The 17,433-nt window shown below is 29.1% G+C and overlaps 4 protein-coding genes across 4 annotated transcripts; 1 reads left to right on the forward strand and 3 right to left on the reverse strand.

Annotated features, from left to right (window-relative positions):
- Positions 1 to 6,000: 6,000 nt before the first annotated feature.
- On the reverse strand, positions 6,001 to 6,880 carry OCT59_029245 (uncharacterized protein; the record flags this gene model as incomplete). Its single annotated transcript, XM_066142533.1, has 7 exons — positions 6,001 to 6,076; positions 6,165 to 6,201; positions 6,391 to 6,416; positions 6,493 to 6,532; positions 6,617 to 6,646; positions 6,732 to 6,776; positions 6,859 to 6,880. The coding sequence occupies 7 exons, from the start codon at positions 6,878 to 6,880 to the stop codon at positions 6,001 to 6,003; spliced, it is 276 nt and encodes a 91-aa protein (XP_065994578.1).
- Positions 6,881 to 9,198: 2,318 nt separating this feature from the next.
- OCT59_029246 (uncharacterized protein) lies at positions 9,199 to 10,815 on the reverse strand (the record flags this gene model as incomplete). Its single annotated transcript, XM_066142546.1, has 4 exons — positions 9,199 to 9,453; positions 9,651 to 9,702; positions 9,999 to 10,234; positions 10,333 to 10,815. The coding sequence occupies 4 exons, from the start codon at positions 10,813 to 10,815 to the stop codon at positions 9,199 to 9,201; spliced, it is 1,026 nt and encodes a 341-aa protein (XP_065994579.1).
- Positions 10,816 to 13,117: 2,302 nt separating this feature from the next.
- OCT59_029247 (uncharacterized protein) lies at positions 13,118 to 13,658 on the forward strand (the record flags this gene model as incomplete). Its single annotated transcript, XM_066142564.1, has 2 exons — positions 13,118 to 13,504; positions 13,608 to 13,658. 2 exons carry the CDS (start codon positions 13,118 to 13,120, stop codon positions 13,656 to 13,658), a joined length of 438 nt encoding a protein of 145 aa, XP_065994580.1.
- A 1,953-nt stretch (positions 13,659 to 15,611) lies between these two features.
- Positions 15,612 to 17,433, reverse strand: OCT59_029248 (uncharacterized protein; the record flags this gene model as incomplete). Its single annotated transcript, XM_066142574.1, has 6 exons — positions 15,612 to 15,714; positions 15,820 to 15,896; positions 16,086 to 16,226; positions 16,324 to 16,596; positions 16,675 to 16,967; positions 17,127 to 17,433. 6 exons carry the CDS (start codon positions 17,431 to 17,433, stop codon positions 15,612 to 15,614), a joined length of 1,194 nt encoding a protein of 397 aa, XP_065994581.1.

A 17,433-nucleotide genomic window follows, 5' to 3' on the forward strand; every position in this document is an offset into this window, starting at 1 on the left:
TTCAATAGTATAAAATAGTTTAATTTTAGTTAAAGAAAAATAGTTTATCAATAGTCTAATTGAAACAATAGAAATCAATCGGTAAATTTAAACTGAACGATAGTTATCAATCGGGTATTAACCTGATTGATATTCGATTGAAGTGTACACCAATTTCTAACTATTGAATAAATCAGGTGACCGATCAAAAAAAAAGTTACCAATCAGGTAGGTACCCGATTGGTCAGCGTTTTACCTGTGTAAGTTGAAGGAAGAGTTTTTTTATTTTTTCTTGTCTTTAGGAACGTAATTAACATTCCTTTTACTTCTTTTCTTTAGGGAACGCCTTCTTGGACTTTGATTTTAGCTTGGATTATAAAGGTAAATTGGATGAAGGGTATTTTGTTTTTTTGTCTTTAGGAACGTCATTAACGTTCCTTTTTGCTTATTTTCTTTAGAGGGACGCCTTCCCAGACTTGGATCTCAGGCTTGGGTTATAAAGGTAAGATGGGGAAGTGTATTTTTTTTATTTTTGTCTTTAGGAACGTAGGGTTTTGATCTGGATCTGGTCAATCCGGATTCAAATCCAGATTCCCTTGTTTTTTGGACATCTGGATCTTACTTTTTTGTAACAGATGAATCTGTTTTTATTAATTTGAGCCAGCACTATAAATTTGGCCAGAGCTAGCAAATTTTGCAGACAATTATTAATCTTTGACGTTTAATACTAATTCTGGTCAAAATTATAATTTTGGTCAGAGTTAAGGTCAAATTTAGAATCTGGATTCTATCTGAATTGCTTTAAAAAATAGGATCGAAACTCTATAGGAACGTAACTAACGTTCCTTTTTACTTCTTTTCTTTAGAGGGACGTATTTTTGGACCTGGATTTCGGCTTGAGTTATAAAGGTAAGATGGGGAAGTGTATTTTTTTTTTTTGTCTTTAGGAACGTAATTAACATTCCTTTTGCTTCTTTTTTTAGGGAGACATCTTCTTGGACCCAGATTTCGGCATGGGTTATAAAGGTAAGTTGGGAGAAGAGTATTTTTGGTTTTTTCTTGTCTTTAGAAACGTAATTAACGTTCCTTTTATTTCTTTTTTTAGGGGGACGTCTTCCTGGACCTGGATTTCGGTTGAGATATAAAGATAAGTCGGGGAGGGTAATTTTGTTTTTTTAGTCTTTGGATAGTCTTTAACGTTCTCTTCTTTTTTTTTCTTTAGGGGTTTTCAAACCGGTTCGATTCAAATCTTAAACTTTTTATAAATATTGTGTCAAATAATTTGTTAAAAATCATGTGTAATAACGTAAAAATAAATACTATGTTTATTATTAAAAAATTTCTAATTGTCAATTAATATTAATAAAAAGTATTAAGTAGAAAAAATTGAATTCAGATTCATCGGATTCATCGGATTCATCAGATTATTCAGATATCCGGTCAACCATCTGGTCAAATTGGTGAGCAAGTATTGACCGGATATCCGATGATCTATCCGGTCAATCCGATGAATCATCCAGATCAATCCGAATCTGGTCAAATTTCGGATGGATGACCGGATATCTGGATTGACCGGATTCGGAGCATACCTCTAAGTGGCCTGCCAAAAGTGACCGACCACTTAAAAATTAATGACATCAGTTATTTTCATTAATAATTTTTATATTTATTTAAAATTAGAAATATAAAAACCTATTTTAAAGTATTTTTATACTTAATTAATAATAAAATTGTGTATAAATATCTAATTTTAATGTGAAAAAAAAAATTGACCTTTTAACCAGAGCAGCTAGAGCAAAATAGATAGCAAAAATCGATTTTTCAACTAAAAATTAGCTTATTTTCAAAAAATCAGAAAATTTTAATCAGCAGTTCTTGGAAAAATCTGCTTTTAAATCATGAAATTTGGTGAAATTTTATAATTTTTATATGTAGATTATCAATTTTGCCGATTTTTAGGAGGGGATTTCTCAGCAACTACTAATCAAATTTTTCTGATTTTTTGAAAATAAGCTAATTTTTAGTTGAAAAATCGATTTTTGGCATCTGTTTTGCTTTAGCTGCTCTGGTTAAAAAGTCAATTTTTTTTTTCACATTAAAATTATATATTTATACACAATTTTATTATTAATTAAGTATAAAAATACTTTTTAAAATAGGTTTTTATATTTTTAATTTTAAAATAAATATAAAAATTATTAATGAAAATAACTGATTTTATTAATTTTTAGGTGATCGGTCACTTTTGGCAGGCCACTGTATATGATATATCAGATAGTTATATCTAAATTTAGTAAAAAGAGCAATGGATCATAGATAATATTTAAGTATATCCAGTATCCCATAAGTTCATGATGCCAATAAGATTTCAGAGATATAACCGTATAGATGATTGTTGTCATGTGCCATACAGTGGCACAATCTTTCAACACCCACCTCCATATTAAATACTTCATGCCTAATAACTCTATAATATTAATTAATAATAGGTTGTTTTGAAGGTTATATTTAATTGTGTTTTTATGCCTGTAAAATTAATTTTGATAATAGTGATGATTATAAAAGCAGTGGTGAAGATGGAAGAACATTTGATTAGTAGCGTATCTCAAGTTGCACCACATTGTGTTATGTCATTGACATGAATTCAGTACGGCTTAACATATCAAAAATATAATTATCATACAATATTGATATCAATAGTTTATTTGTGTACAATATCAAATATCAATAGTTTATTTGAGAATGATCTGCATTAGCCATAAATATTATACGGTTGTATTTATATTGGTTAACGTAGTGACATTAACCAGTATAAATACAACACCGTACAATATCATAAAATATTCTTTAACAAATTTGAAAACTAGTATTATGTATTAAAAAAATAAATTTCATTTTCCTTTATTGTGTTTATACTCTTTAATTAGCAGTACTATTTATCTCTTAATCTATTTAAAATATTATTAATTAAATTAATTGGATCGAAATCCATATCATATGGGCCGATCCTTGGAATCTAATTTTTTTACACAAAAATAATTTTATTAAAGCAAATATAAATTATCATTTATATAAGAATAATAAATTTATACTAGATAATGCAAAAAAAACTAATTAATTATATAATTTTTAATTTTTTTTTAATATAAGATATCATTAAAATTTAAAAGATCAAATATAACTCTCATGACAAAATCATTGATAATTCTTCGTAGAAATAAGCTATACAAATAAATTTACATTCATTTGAAAGAGAAAATCGAGATCTATCTAATGAATCTAAAATCAAGTAAATTGAATCACTAGTTGCTCAGTAATTACGTTCAGTATATTTATTGAATTTTATCTAAATTTGATCATTAATTACTTCACATGTAGTGATTCAATTTGAATGATCTTTGCTCCCTAAGGTGATGCCAACTTTTATCTTTAAAATAAATTTAAAATAATTCGTTTAATATATGTAGATGTTTAGGAATCATCAATTATATTATTAATATAAAATTTTATAAGTTTGATAAAATCTGATATAAAAAGATTTATTAAATACCTGTAGATGCAAGCTACACGAATGAAATTATATTCATTTGAAAGAGAAAATTGAGGTCTATCTAATAAGCCTAAAATCGAATGAATTGAATCACTGGATTGTGAATAATTACGTCTAATATATTTATTTTTAATTTTTAAATTTGATTTGACTTTGATCGTTAATTACGCCTCATCCAGTGATCCAATTTTCCTGATCTTTGATTCTTACGATAGAGCAAATTCTCAGCTTTCAAATGAATGTAAAATAATGACGTTAGCATATCTCCAGGAATAATAATGCACGATTTTGTCACCTGCATAAAGTCCGATCTGAAAATTTTATTTCTTACCAAAAAATGCTTTCATAAGAGAATCCCAAATTCTTTTACTTTATTTAAAAGATTTTATTTGCCATTTAAGGATTTTAGTAGAATAAATCTAATAAAATAATTTTAAAAAATAAAAAACAAATATATAATTAGTTATTTTGAAAAAAAAAGAATATCTTATTATTCATTTTACAACTATTTTACATCATAATTATTTTTTATTTCATGTATTTTTTACAAAGAAAAAACAATAAATTAAAGCTAAAAATTATGAAAAAATATGTCTTATCTATGTATATAAAATATTAAGTTTTTTCTTTTACTTACCACTTAAAAATAACTGCTATATTTGCTTATAAACTTTTTTGTCATATTTAATAAAAGTGAATAGAAAAATGATGGAAAAGTGATGGGTAGTGATGGGGAAAAAGAAGTGATTATTACCGTTATTTTTGAATATTGATTAAAAAAATTTTTTTTATTTTTTATTAAATCTGAGTTACGTAAATATGTAACACATATTTAATTTAGATTTGTGTAATGTTAATCTTACTAAAATATTAAATTTTTATAAAAATCTTAATTTAGACTAATTCCAAAAATCAGCACATATGTTATTATCATTATCATCTTATCTTATTAGCATTAGTTTAATATTTATATTTTTTCCTAATGGAATAAGAGAAAGATTAGTGGCTATATGCCTAGCTGATATTTCTGTTTTCTTATCATTATGGTAGTTCGTAAAAAAAAAACTTAAAACTTGAACACACATAAGTGCATGTAACAATAAATTTAAAAGACATGAAAATGGAATGTCACTGACATGACGCTAAAAATAGTTTACATAACTATAAAGTCCTCCTATCATGAAAAATTATATGAAAAAAAGATGAATCAAAATTAAGCACCCTTTTTTTACTATAGAGATGCTTAATTTTAGGTGATTTTATAAATATTACTTTCTCTTTAAAAATTTTCAAAAATTGCATCACAAAATTGAGATTTTAGACTGCTAATTCATACTATGATGGTATTATGATTGATAATTTGTATAACTGAATGATTTTTATAAATATGGAATTTACACAAAATACATTTCGTAACCTGTTTGAAACTCTCACAAAAAATGCTGAAGGCTTTGTGCAATAGAACTGTCAAGCAAAAATGTTTCTCATATTCTGTTTATCAGAAGAAACAGGTTATCACTTATGCTAAACTACACAGATAAAATAAAGCAGCAAGACACTTTGATCTTAACGCCAGTATCACTGGTCGAAATAGTCCAAATTGGCTAAAAATTGGATGTCCGATTTTAGGCTAAATTTGGTGATAAAGATGGCTGAATTATCAATCCAAAAAAAGTTCTGATTGGCAGGCCAATCAATACCGATCAGAATGTCTGAATTGTATCTGAATTGCTTAGTATTTTTAATCTGAATTGTTTAAAAAATATATTCATAAATTTACTGAATTGCAGTGAATTTATTCTAAATTATGATAAATTTTGATAAATTGCGATAAATTTTAATCTGAATTACAGTAAATTTTAATCTGAATTACAGTAAATTTTAATCTGAATTACAGTAAATTTTAATCTGAATTACAGTAAATTTTAATCTGAATTGTGGTAAATTTTATTCTGAATTACAGTAAATTTTAATCTGAATTGCAGTAAATTTTCAATTATAAATTTTATTCTGAATTGCGGTAAATTTAATCTGAATTGTGGTAAATTTTATTCTGAATTGCGTCTGAATTGCAGTTAATTTTATTCTGAATTGCATCTGATTTGCAGTAAATTTTATTTTGAAATTTAAAATATTACATATATATATAAAACAATTTTATCCAATTAATATTACAGTTGCCTGAAAACTTGAAAGATGAAGTAGCCGTTTAAAATCACTTTACTGAATTTCCATATATCTAAAAGACCTCAGAATAACATTAAAAATGTTTAATTGCGTAAATAATAAAATACTTTTTTATAAAAGTTTTGAACTTTTTATTTTGAAACTAACCTAGGAATTCGATATACGTTAAATTCCTTAATTCCCAGAAAATCAAAACGTTACCTGTAGAATGGCAAATCAGAGACAATTTCCCTACAAAAAAAATAATAAAAATAATAAAAAAATGTTAAATTAAACGTTTTTTATTAAGTTTCGTCAAAAAGTTTCAAAAATCGAAACTTTACTTGCAGGATTCCGGTATCCAAATTGGAGCTGATTTCCCTGCAAAAAAAATCAATAAAATATAATTAAAAAATGTTAATATTTTTTATTAAGTTTTGTCAAAAAGTTTTGAAAATCAAAACTTTACCTGCGGAATTCTGGTATCCAAATTGAAGCCGATTTCCCTGCAAAAAAAAAAATAAAAAATAATTAAAAAACGTTAAAATAAATATTTTTTTATTAAATTTTGAAAATACGAAATTTTACCTATAGAATTAGCCAAATCAAAGCTGATTTTCTATAAAAAATATAAAAAATGTTAAAAATAAACGTTTTTTATGAAAGTTTTGAAGAAAGAAACTTTGAAACTTTACCTATAGTAGGATTGGCCAAATCGAAGCTGATTTTCTATAAAAAATATAAAAAACATTAAAATTAATGTTTTTTTATTAAATTTCAAAAATATGAAACTTTACCTGTGGATTTGGCCAAATTGAAGCCCCGCACTTTGGTATTCTGAATCCACAAAATTAAGAACAAATGTTAGTTAACGTTCATTAAAATAAAATAAAAAAAAATTTTTTTTTTTCGAAGTTTCACCTTCGAAATGCAGCTCAGAAAGCCAAAACCCTAAAAAAGAAAGAAATCGAAATGTTAGTCAACGTTTTGTTCAAATAAAAAAAAAGAAAAAAAATGCAGAATTTCGAAAAGGTACCTTCGAAATTCCATCCAGACATACGGAAACTAGAAAACCAAAAACCTAAAAAAAAGAAAATCGAAATGTTAGTCAACATTTCGTTTAAATAAAAAAAGAAAAAAAATGCAGAATTTCGAAGAGGTACCTTCAAAATTCCATTCAGACATACGGAAACTAGAAAGCTAAAAACCTAAAAAAAAAGAAAATCAAAATGTTAGTTAACGTTTCGTTTAAATAAAAAAAGAAAAAAAAATGCGGAATTTCGAAGAGGTGCCTTCAAAATTCCATCCAGAAATATGGAAACTGGAGTGCTGAAATCTAAAAAAAAAAATAAAAAGAAAATCGAAATGTTAGTAATGTTTCGCTAAAATAATTTTTTTTTCCCTAAATATCTATTCTTTCTCCTTTAAAGAAAGTTAAAGAATTGAAATCTCCTTCTTTCTTACATCATGTTAAATACAGTCAACTCCCTCTATAGTCACTCCCGTTATAGTCACATTCTACTATATAGTCACACCAGTTGAATGTTCAAAACACTTTATTATTAAAATCTATCCTATATAGTCACAATCTATCTATAGTCACTATCACACCTATCCTCAAAAATCTTATATTAAAAAGAACTATTTATAATCACAGTTATATAAAGAATATATTAAATAACTTGGCATCTAATAATCGTACAAAGATGTATCATAGCTAGTGCTCTGAACGAGTCGAGTCAAGTCGATTATTGAACAAAATCATACTTGACTCGGAAAAATTGAGTCGAGTCGAGTCGAGTCGAATCAAAATTACAATAATTTTAGACTTGGCTTGACTCGACTCATAAAAAGCATTAAATCGAATCAATTCGAATCAATTCGAGTCTAACTCTGAGTTCGAGTCAAGTCGAGTCGAGTTTAAACCGAATCAGACTCGAATTTTTTATATTTTTTCATTGTAAAGTGTAAATGATTTATATAGATTATTTATATTATTAGTTATTCTTTATTTAATAAAATAATGTAAATAGCAAACATTAAAAGTTAAAACATATTACAAATTTATATTGATTATATTATATAAAAGTATTTACGTAAATAAAAAATTATTATAAATTTATAATTCCACTTTTCACCAAGACTTTAGGCACATACACGCCCAGATTGTTTCAGCTGAAAGACTGCATCTTTTTTGTGTCACAAGATCAGTTCTACCAGAAAAAGCTCTTTTAACAGGAACACTAGTTGCTAATGTTAAATATAAAATAAATATTAAATAAAATATTTTTAAAACCAATAACTGTAGTTTTAATGGTTTATTAAAGGTATATTTACCAGGAATAGTAAGGATTAATATAAAATTAATATAATTAATACGAAATTATTTAATTTTGATCATACTGTACCTTCCACCATTCTAGTATATTAATTTCTGCAGATAAAACCGGATATTCAAGAAACAATTCTAGTTCATTTTCATTTGTTGAACGTCTTTTTTTATATATGTGATGGAATAGGTTATCGTTAGGCTCACTATTTCGATCTGATTTAATAGTCATTGATGGTGAAGGTGTATATTGTGTGTTATATATATTAAAAATACTTGTTCGTATTTCAGTAATGTATTCTTCTTCCCAATCGTTGTCTTTATAGTATTGAAGTTTTAATCGGGGATCAAGAACTAAAAAAAAATATTAAAAAGTTAAAATTAGAAGAAAAAATACAATATTAACATAGAAATATAAAAAATATACCTGTAGATATATTATACACTAAGGCGGATGTATAGTGGTAATATTTTTGAATTTTTTCCATAGCATTCTTTGCCGCTATTTTTATAACTTCATTTGTATTTTTATTGGTTTGAAGATCTTCAATTTCATCCATAAGCCAATTATAAACTGGCACGGAGTTTGAGATTGTTAGGAATCGTGAATGGGAAATATGATTTGTAGCACGAGAAAATATCTAATATAATTATAAAAATTAAAAATTAATAGGACAATTACATATAAATTTACATACTCCTATAGTTACATATCAGGGTCCAACAAGAAAAATTCGCGCGAACTTTTCTTAAAATAATAAATCTTACACATAATAAATTTTTAATTTTTTCCAATAATTTCCATTCGGAATCTACTAACTCCCATTTTCTTAAATCTCTATCTGCTGTTACAGTGTTATCCAAAGCCTAGTATAATTATTAAAATAATTAAATAGTAAATAATACAATTTATATAAAAAAATTTTATTATTAATCATCATTAATAATAAAAAATTACCTCTCGTAATTCACAACTTTGTTCTATCATCGCGTAAGTTGAGTTCCACCTTGTTTTCACGTCGGATATAAGTTCTTTGTTTGGGAGGTGAGCAGCTTCACATTGACGTCTCATTTTGCGCGAATTTTAATAATAAGTTTGCGAAGCTATAGATATAAGATATAAATATAATATAAAATCAGTTTAATCTTATAATGATATAATTACATTAACAATTTAACCTAAGTACCTAACCTTTGGAATTACTTCAGTTATTTCATCAGTATCATTTAAAAGTACGTTTTCATTTTCCACATATCCAACTTTTAAACTAGAAAGCGCTGCTTGTGCGGCAAGGTTAATGATATGAGCCAGACATCGAACATGATTGTTTTTTGTGGTAAAATCTATACTCCTCTCTTGACAAACTGATTCTAGTGACTTCATTAAAGTATCATTATTAGAAGCATTGTCTGTTGTATATGCTATAATCTATTATTTTCCATAAAAATAATTTGTATTAAATAGATTATAAATAAATTTTTTTTTTTTTTTTGATAAACGTATTTAGTTAATTTTATTAGTAAATATAACGCATCATAATACATAATAATTATAACAATAATACATTGAAATTCACTATCTTTCGATAATGAATCCCTTCATACCAAAGCCACGGGTTATCTAACCGAGGCGAGGATAAACATAACCAAAGATTTTCTAACTAAACTACTTCTATGCCTATTCAACTAAAACAAAAAGAAAATTATTTGTAGAGCTATCGTAAAAAATTTTAAAATGACTAAATACATTGTTGTATCGTCTTCTAACAAAAGCTAAATTATATTTTGACTTATTCTATTATGATGCTAAACTAATCTATATAAAAATTTATCTAAAACTACCTATCCTAAATACGTTACCGTTTATATTCCAATTTTTAATTGATTTTTAAACTATTTTAATCTGTTTTTTAAATTTTCTAATCTTTTTCTTCATTGTATTTTCTTGATTCAATTCTATATATCCATGTTTACCTCCATTGATTATGTCTTCTTGACAGAGCGAAGCGTGTAGACAGGCCACTTTGTTGTTTCCACTCCATACGAAAGCTATTTGATCTTGAGGCGTCTCTCTTATAATCCGATCGTCTATTAAGTTCTTGCAATTCTCTGTTTTTGTCGATGTAATCATTTTCTTTCTTTATCCATAATCCTTGTTCTAAGTCATTGATCTTTATAGATTCGTTAATTGCATTCATCAGATTCATTTCCTTGATAAAATATAAAATAATAAAGCGTGTCCCTTTGACTCTAATGATTTTTCCAAAAAAAGCGTAATAGGTCTTAATATATTCTTTATCACTAGTACATCATCATTCTGAGCATCAACTTCCAATCGTTTGACCGCTTGCCAACGCAATTTTTCTTTAACTTCTTTATAAGATAATCGCGAGTCAAACATTCTAATAAAATATTGTCGACCATTTCTTGTTAAAGACACGTTCACGCCGCCCTCTTTGTATATCTTTTCGTATGCATTGCTAAAGCGCAGCGTCACTCTAACGGTCTTGTATTTGTAACATTTCTTAGTCCTCATGTATTCCACAAAACCTACATTGTCCCTTAGTTGGTAAAAAATTTCTTCGTCGCTCCAATATGCTGGTATATCGTAAAATGTGATGTTACGTGACCTAGCGGTAAAATGTTTTTCCAGACGATCTTTATCATTATCACCAATCACTCCTAACTCGATTACGGTGATCGTCCTATTTTTAGCTTGTTGTACTCGCGCCCTTTTCCTCTTTTTGTTGAGGTGTTTTTTCTTTTTCTGCTTTTCATTATCTATTTCCATTTTTGTCACTTGACTCGTTAAATTTTCCTCTTTTTCTTCTAGCGCTTTTATTTTTTTCCATAAAATATTATTTGCCTCTGATTTCTTCAATATTATTTATTCCTTAGCAATCACTTCTGCTTCTAAATTCCTAATTCTATTTTCTAAATCTTGTATTACTAATTCGTTTGTCAAAGCACTTTCTGCCAAACCTTTTTCCAAATTCTCAATTATTTTTTGAAATTCTGAATTTTGAAATTCCATTCATTGAAGTGTAGTCGCAGCTGTTTTCTCACGTCGAAGAAGTACTTCTAAACTAGTTTCAACATGTACTCCTGCAAATTTTATTAGGAATAAAGATAAAAAATAATACACCGCTGGCACTTTCGTCTCCGGTTTGTTGAGGCGTATAGGTATCTTTCCCGGTTTTGAAACAGAACCAACTCTTAAAATTATCGATTTTTCCAAATCTATGTATTCTTCAATTTTTTTACACTTCACGACCTCTGCTAAAAAAACATCATAAACATCGTGAAATTGGTCAAAAAATTTTTTCATATATATCTTCTTGTCATTGTTAACCCACGTCGTGACCTCTTCATCGTCGTTAATTATTCCTGCGTCCATATTATATATCTTTAAAAGCGAAAATAAATTTTATTTTTTGTAAAAAAAAAAAAAAAAATTGGTTTAAGAGATCAGCGGAAAGAGTTCTTCCTCAGATTATAAATAAATAAAAAACAATAAAGAATTAATAGTTATTATATCAATATACTTACTTTAGTAAGAATTCTCATATCATCACAACATTGGATAAAAGTTTGAAATAGATTTTCTCCAGAATGCGGGCCAGATAATTTACAAAAATCGATCAAAATTTCTTTTAATTCCCAGTTTTGGGAAATCCAATGCACTGTAATTTCGAGAAATGAAAGGAAGTTTGAAAAAGTCCACGCATCAAGTGTAAATGCAAGATGACCTGGAGCATTCTATTAATATTCTAATGTGTTAATATTTATGAGAATTATTAAATAAAAAATAGAGGTACCAAATATACCTGTAAAATATTTTGTATTTTATTTCTCTCTTCCTTAAACGCATCTATAATATCATTACGGGCTGTATCTGCTGATATAGTTTTAATATTAGGGAATAATAATCGAAATATTTTTCGAAGTTGTTCATTTTCTACAACTGTAAAGGGTTGGTCATCACAGTCCATAGACGATCCATTTAGTGATAAATTCATGAAATATTGTTGCAGAGTTCCGAACGAGTCAAGTCGAGTCGAGTTATATGTAAACTCGATTCAACTCGAGTTAAATCGAGTTGAGTCGAGTCGAGTTAAAATTATAAAAATATAAACTTGATTCGATTCGAGTCAAGTTGGCCCGTCAAACCAAATCGAGTTGAGTCGAATTAAATCACGTGATTTTATTCGGCTATGCCGATCATTTCCTTTTTTTGGCGATAGCCGTTCCACAAAATTCCATTTTTGTAATTTTCAAAAATTTTTCGTCTCAGATTTTGTGTAACATAATTTCCAAAAAAGGAAATTCCATAAATTTGGCCGGAATTATGTTTAATTCGGCTTAACTTGACTCGACTCGATTTTATTAAATTATTAACTCGATATGAATCGATTCGATTTGATTGTAATTTTCAACTCGACTCGACTCGACTCGACTCAACCAACTCACGAGTCAACTCGACTCGTTTCGAAGCACTAAGTATAACGCTAAATTTTTATTAATAATTTTTATTTATCGTTAAATATTGTATAAATGTATAAGGGCCGTGACATATATTACCTCATATCATTTTATTATAGGTGTGTTATACCCACCCCCAGGTAAGATATCTGATTACGTGAATGTCAATCATTTTCCTTTTATAGATCTAGAATTATAAAAAGGGCTGAAAATTTTTTTTTAAAAAAAAAATGTTCGAATTTTGTTTTTTTTTTTATCGGCTTATTAGCACTCACTCCAAACAAAATACACTAAATAAAAACGATAGATAAAAAATTTAATTGTATAGTAGTTTATTTTGTATTCAAAAATATATTTATTGATTCTCGAGCATTAAAAAATTCCATCCAAAAAAATTATGCCAACATTTTTAATATGACGATCATGCATATTGCTGCATATTGCTGCGTATTGCTGCGTATTGCTGCAAGGAGAGAAGATTATCTCGCTAGTCGCTACAAAAAAAGAAATTTGAATTGCTGCGGAGTTCATGACACGTTCAACTTTCAAGATTTGATTTTAAAAACTTTTAATAAAACAAATGCGTCAATAATTTTATTTCCAGTGCTAAAATGAGTTGTCAAACCTTCTTTCTTAGCCCCAAATTTAATAAGAAATCAATTTTTCATTCACCAACAAATAAGTACCAAGAGTTTGTTAATGCTTATGTATATAGTATTATGGTTAAGAATGGGAACGGAACTCCCAACCGTGCTGATATTTGTAGTGAAGCAGCAAAAGAGTGGAACAAAATTAAAATCAAGAGTAGACCGGAAATTGATGACATGATTAGAAATTATCTGGCCATGCCACATAATCTATGTAATATGCAAACAATAAGGCCATTACCTTCTGCACCTAGAGAAGATTCACATCCTCCTCTTCCTACTCTTCCTGCAATTTGTTCGGCAGATCCTATACTGGAAATTTTTGTCAATGCATCAGCACAAAGAAAAGCGGTAAATGAGATAAAAATAGCCGAAAAAAAGATTAGTGAATTCGAGCAGATCTACAATATTTCAACAGATTATCAATTTCGACATGATACGTACTTAAAAATAGGAAGTCATCGAGCTGAAATTGAATCTAACAGGAAAAGAATTATTAAATTAAAAAGGAATGCTGATTATGCTCAAAAATGCAAAGAAAAAAAAAGAAAAATACTTCACGAAGACCAGATGGTAATACTATATGATAAGCCTGGTCGGCCCCCATTTCTTTTTGAACATCCAAATTTGCATGATCATATCCACGATTCGATCGAGTTTGGAGCAGCTGATAAAAAACGATGAAAGAAAGTGATTAAAGTAGTGCGAACTATCGAACATTTGCACAAAAATCTTGAAGAAAATTATGATGTTTATATGGCGAGAACAACATTGAACAATTACCTGCTGCCTCGCCAATCCAATTCTATAGCCGCAAAAGCACATCATCATCCAGCGTGGGTCTCAGTAGCGGGAGTTTCACGTACTGAAACACGCGACCATCCTGATGGTCATTATTGTCTTGCATCTACTAAATATGCAAGGCAATTTGCTACCGCCTTTGCCGATAATTCCGTTGTTATTTCACAAGATGACAAGGCGAAGATAGGTTTTGGAGTACCTGCTGTAGGTCGAACATTTCATTCGTTGCAGTCAGTTAATGAACCTGTTAGTGTAGCCGACCATGATTTTCCTCTAGAAAATGCGCAGAAGTTGGTTCTGTCAGTTTACCTTATAACAAAACCAAACGAGTCAAATGATAAATTACGAACAGGACAACTTGCCATTTTTGTACGCTGTCAATGGTCTCTTGGTACGTCTTCACTCACACACATGCAAGATCTTGAAAGCCTTGTCCTGGATCCTCAATATGATGATGTATTGAAAACCAGTGGAGAAATTCGACCGATCTGGGTATTACTGGTAGATGGAGGGCCGGACGAGAATCCAAGACATCTAAAGAACATTAAAATATACTGTCAACTTTTTTGAAAGTTTGATTTAGATTACTTGACTGTTCGAACACATGCCTTAGAACAATCCAAGTATAATCCTGTCGAAAGAGGCATGGCTACACTATCTGGAAAATTGGCAGGTATTACACTACCGATTGATCACTTTGGATCGCACCTAAATACACAAGGTAAAGTGATTGTTCCAGAATTGGCCCTGCGAAACTTCCGATATGCTGGAGAAACACTTTGCGATATTTGGCGTCGAGATTTGATTTTTGGGAAAAAAGTTGATGCACGGTATGTTGAAGAGCTATCTAATCCATTCGAAAATTTAGAGTTTGAAGGTACAGACAAAGAAAAAGCAGAAGAACAAAAACAACAAAAAAGAAAACAAGAAAAAGGAGACGACTCACCAGAATGTTTTATGCTATGGTCATGGATCGAAAATCACTGCTGTAATTTATGCCAGTAGTATTCTCTTGATATTAAACGTTGCATGAATACAAGCTGCTGTGGACCACCTCGTGCAAAAGAAGCCATGGATTTTCTTTTTTCGAATAATGGCTTTTTGCCTCCAGTTACAAAAGCTAAAGACGGACATTTCACAAATGCCATACATCTCCTTGAATATTTTGATCTCATGAAAATTCCTGGGTACGATTTTCACTGCCTGTCCCTTGATCCACTAGTCGAAATAAGGCAAATCGGCTAAAAATCGGATATCCGATTTTAGGTCAAATTACGGCTGAAATATGTCCGATTTTTACAAAAAAATATATTCCGATTGTTATCCGATTGACTGCCAATCAGATGTACTTTGGAACTTAAATCGGACATAAATCAGAACTAAATCATACTAAATTCGGACAGTCAATCAGATGTACTTCGGAACTTAAATCGGATATAAATCAGAACTAAATCATACTAAATTCGGACAGTCAATCAGATGTACTTCGAAACTTAAATTGGACATAAATCAGACTAAATCATACTAAATTTGGAAAATTATTATATATAGAAAATTCGATTTAAATTTATTATCGTTATATATTAATTATCAGAAATATTTACAAATAATACATGAAAAAAAAAAATTTAAAATAAATGTAATCAATAGTCCCGCATCATTCAGCTAAATCATCACCGGCTCCACTTTTTTGACTATCGATTAACACCTCTTCCGTTTCTTTACCATAGTCTTCATCATCTTCGTCGAAACCACTTCTACTATCGATTTCCGTATCATATATAAAATCCTCTTGCTCGACATATGACCATTATGGAGCATCTTCAGGGTGCATTCGGTCGAAGTGTTAAACTTCATCATCATACTGGCGAGGTCGTTGTAATTTTGCTGTTTGAATATCTGCCGAATGTGAGTCGATGACGTTTCGAAGTAAATTTTTTAGCTAAAAAAGACAATATAAATAAAATAAATACAAAATAAAAAAAAGGAACAAGAGTGATATATCGAAGTATAAATATCGAAGTATAAATATCAAAGTATAATAAATATCGAAGTATAATAAATATCGAAGTATAATAAATATCGAAGTATAAATCTCTTGTGATCGCCAAAAATAATCATAGACGCATACGATCGTCTTATCTGGATTCTCTTCATCTGACTCACTGATTTCCGGCGAGTGGTAAGATCGATTTGCCAACATTTTTAATAATTGGCATTTTTCATAACCAATTATTCTTTCGTCACTTTTCCTATAAAGATCCTTTGCAGCCTTAATTCAACGCAATTTTTTCTTAAATGATAAATATATAAGAAAATTAGCATAAATCATTAACATGATGATAAAGGAAAAAATTCGACAATTTTACATTTTGTATGCGACTGTTGTTGTGAACTCTGCGACTGTCCTCGTCACTTTTTCCACTTTTTTTCAGTTGTGTTTGTGATCTTCGCGACTTATGGAGGGCACTTAACCAGTTCGTCAATTGTGCTACTGAAGGTTTATAATTCAGAAACATCGCCCTTTGAAGTTCGGGAATTAATCTACTGCGAATTTCAACATTTTTTGGACTATTAAACGTTTCGTTATCATCCAAATTGTCATTAGGTTTAATAGTTTTGAGGATCATTTTCATTTCAATCTTTAAATCAGAACAATTAGTATAAAAGTATAAAGACTGTACAATTCTGCCTAAAATTACAAAATTACAAACCCTCACCTCCTTTTCACGTTGTTCTTCTTGTTCTTCTTTTGGTTGATTTTCGGCGTAGTGTACCGTCTTCTTTACTTTTTTTGACCCATCCGATTTGAACCGTTTTGCTAACCGTTCTTCTGGAACATCAATAAAATCAAGGCTTTCAGATGATGATCGTATCTGGTATTGTTCGAGTTTCGTTTTTAATTCGTTAACCTCTTCTTTCAAGTCATCATTTTCAGAACCAAATTCTGCGTTAACACCAGCAAGAAATGCGTTATCTTCTCGTAAGCGAGCTATTTCAGTGGCAACGACAGCTGTATGTTTGGTTAATTCATTATTTCATCATTCTAACTGTAAACACTTCGCACGCAAATCGGATACTTCTTGAGATAACCTCTGATTCTCTGTATAAAAATGTAAAATCAACAAAAAAAAATACTAAATCTAACTGACGATATATACACGATACAGACCTGTTGATGCATCATCATCATCGCGGGTAGGTTCATTAGTTTGATATCTGACCGGAAGCTGAAGATTTTTATATCTCTCTTTTACACTTTGAGCTCGTTCATGACTTGGCATAGCAGATGGTGGTTGAGTATTGGACGAACTTTTATTGATGTTAGTAGTTTGAGCTCGCTCATGAATTGGCGTGGCAGTCCCTTCAACAGCTTGTTGGATATTAGACGAACTTTTATTGATGTTAGTAATCGTTTTATTTCGATTATCACTAGCCAAACCTTTTTCAGTATTTTTATTTTTTCTATTTTGGATCAT

This window comes from Rhizophagus irregularis, chromosome 9, assembly GCF_026210795.1.
Source record: "Rhizophagus irregularis chromosome 9, complete sequence".
Classification (NCBI taxonomy): Eukaryota; Fungi; Glomeromycota; class Glomeromycetes; order Glomerales; family Glomeraceae; genus Rhizophagus; species Rhizophagus irregularis.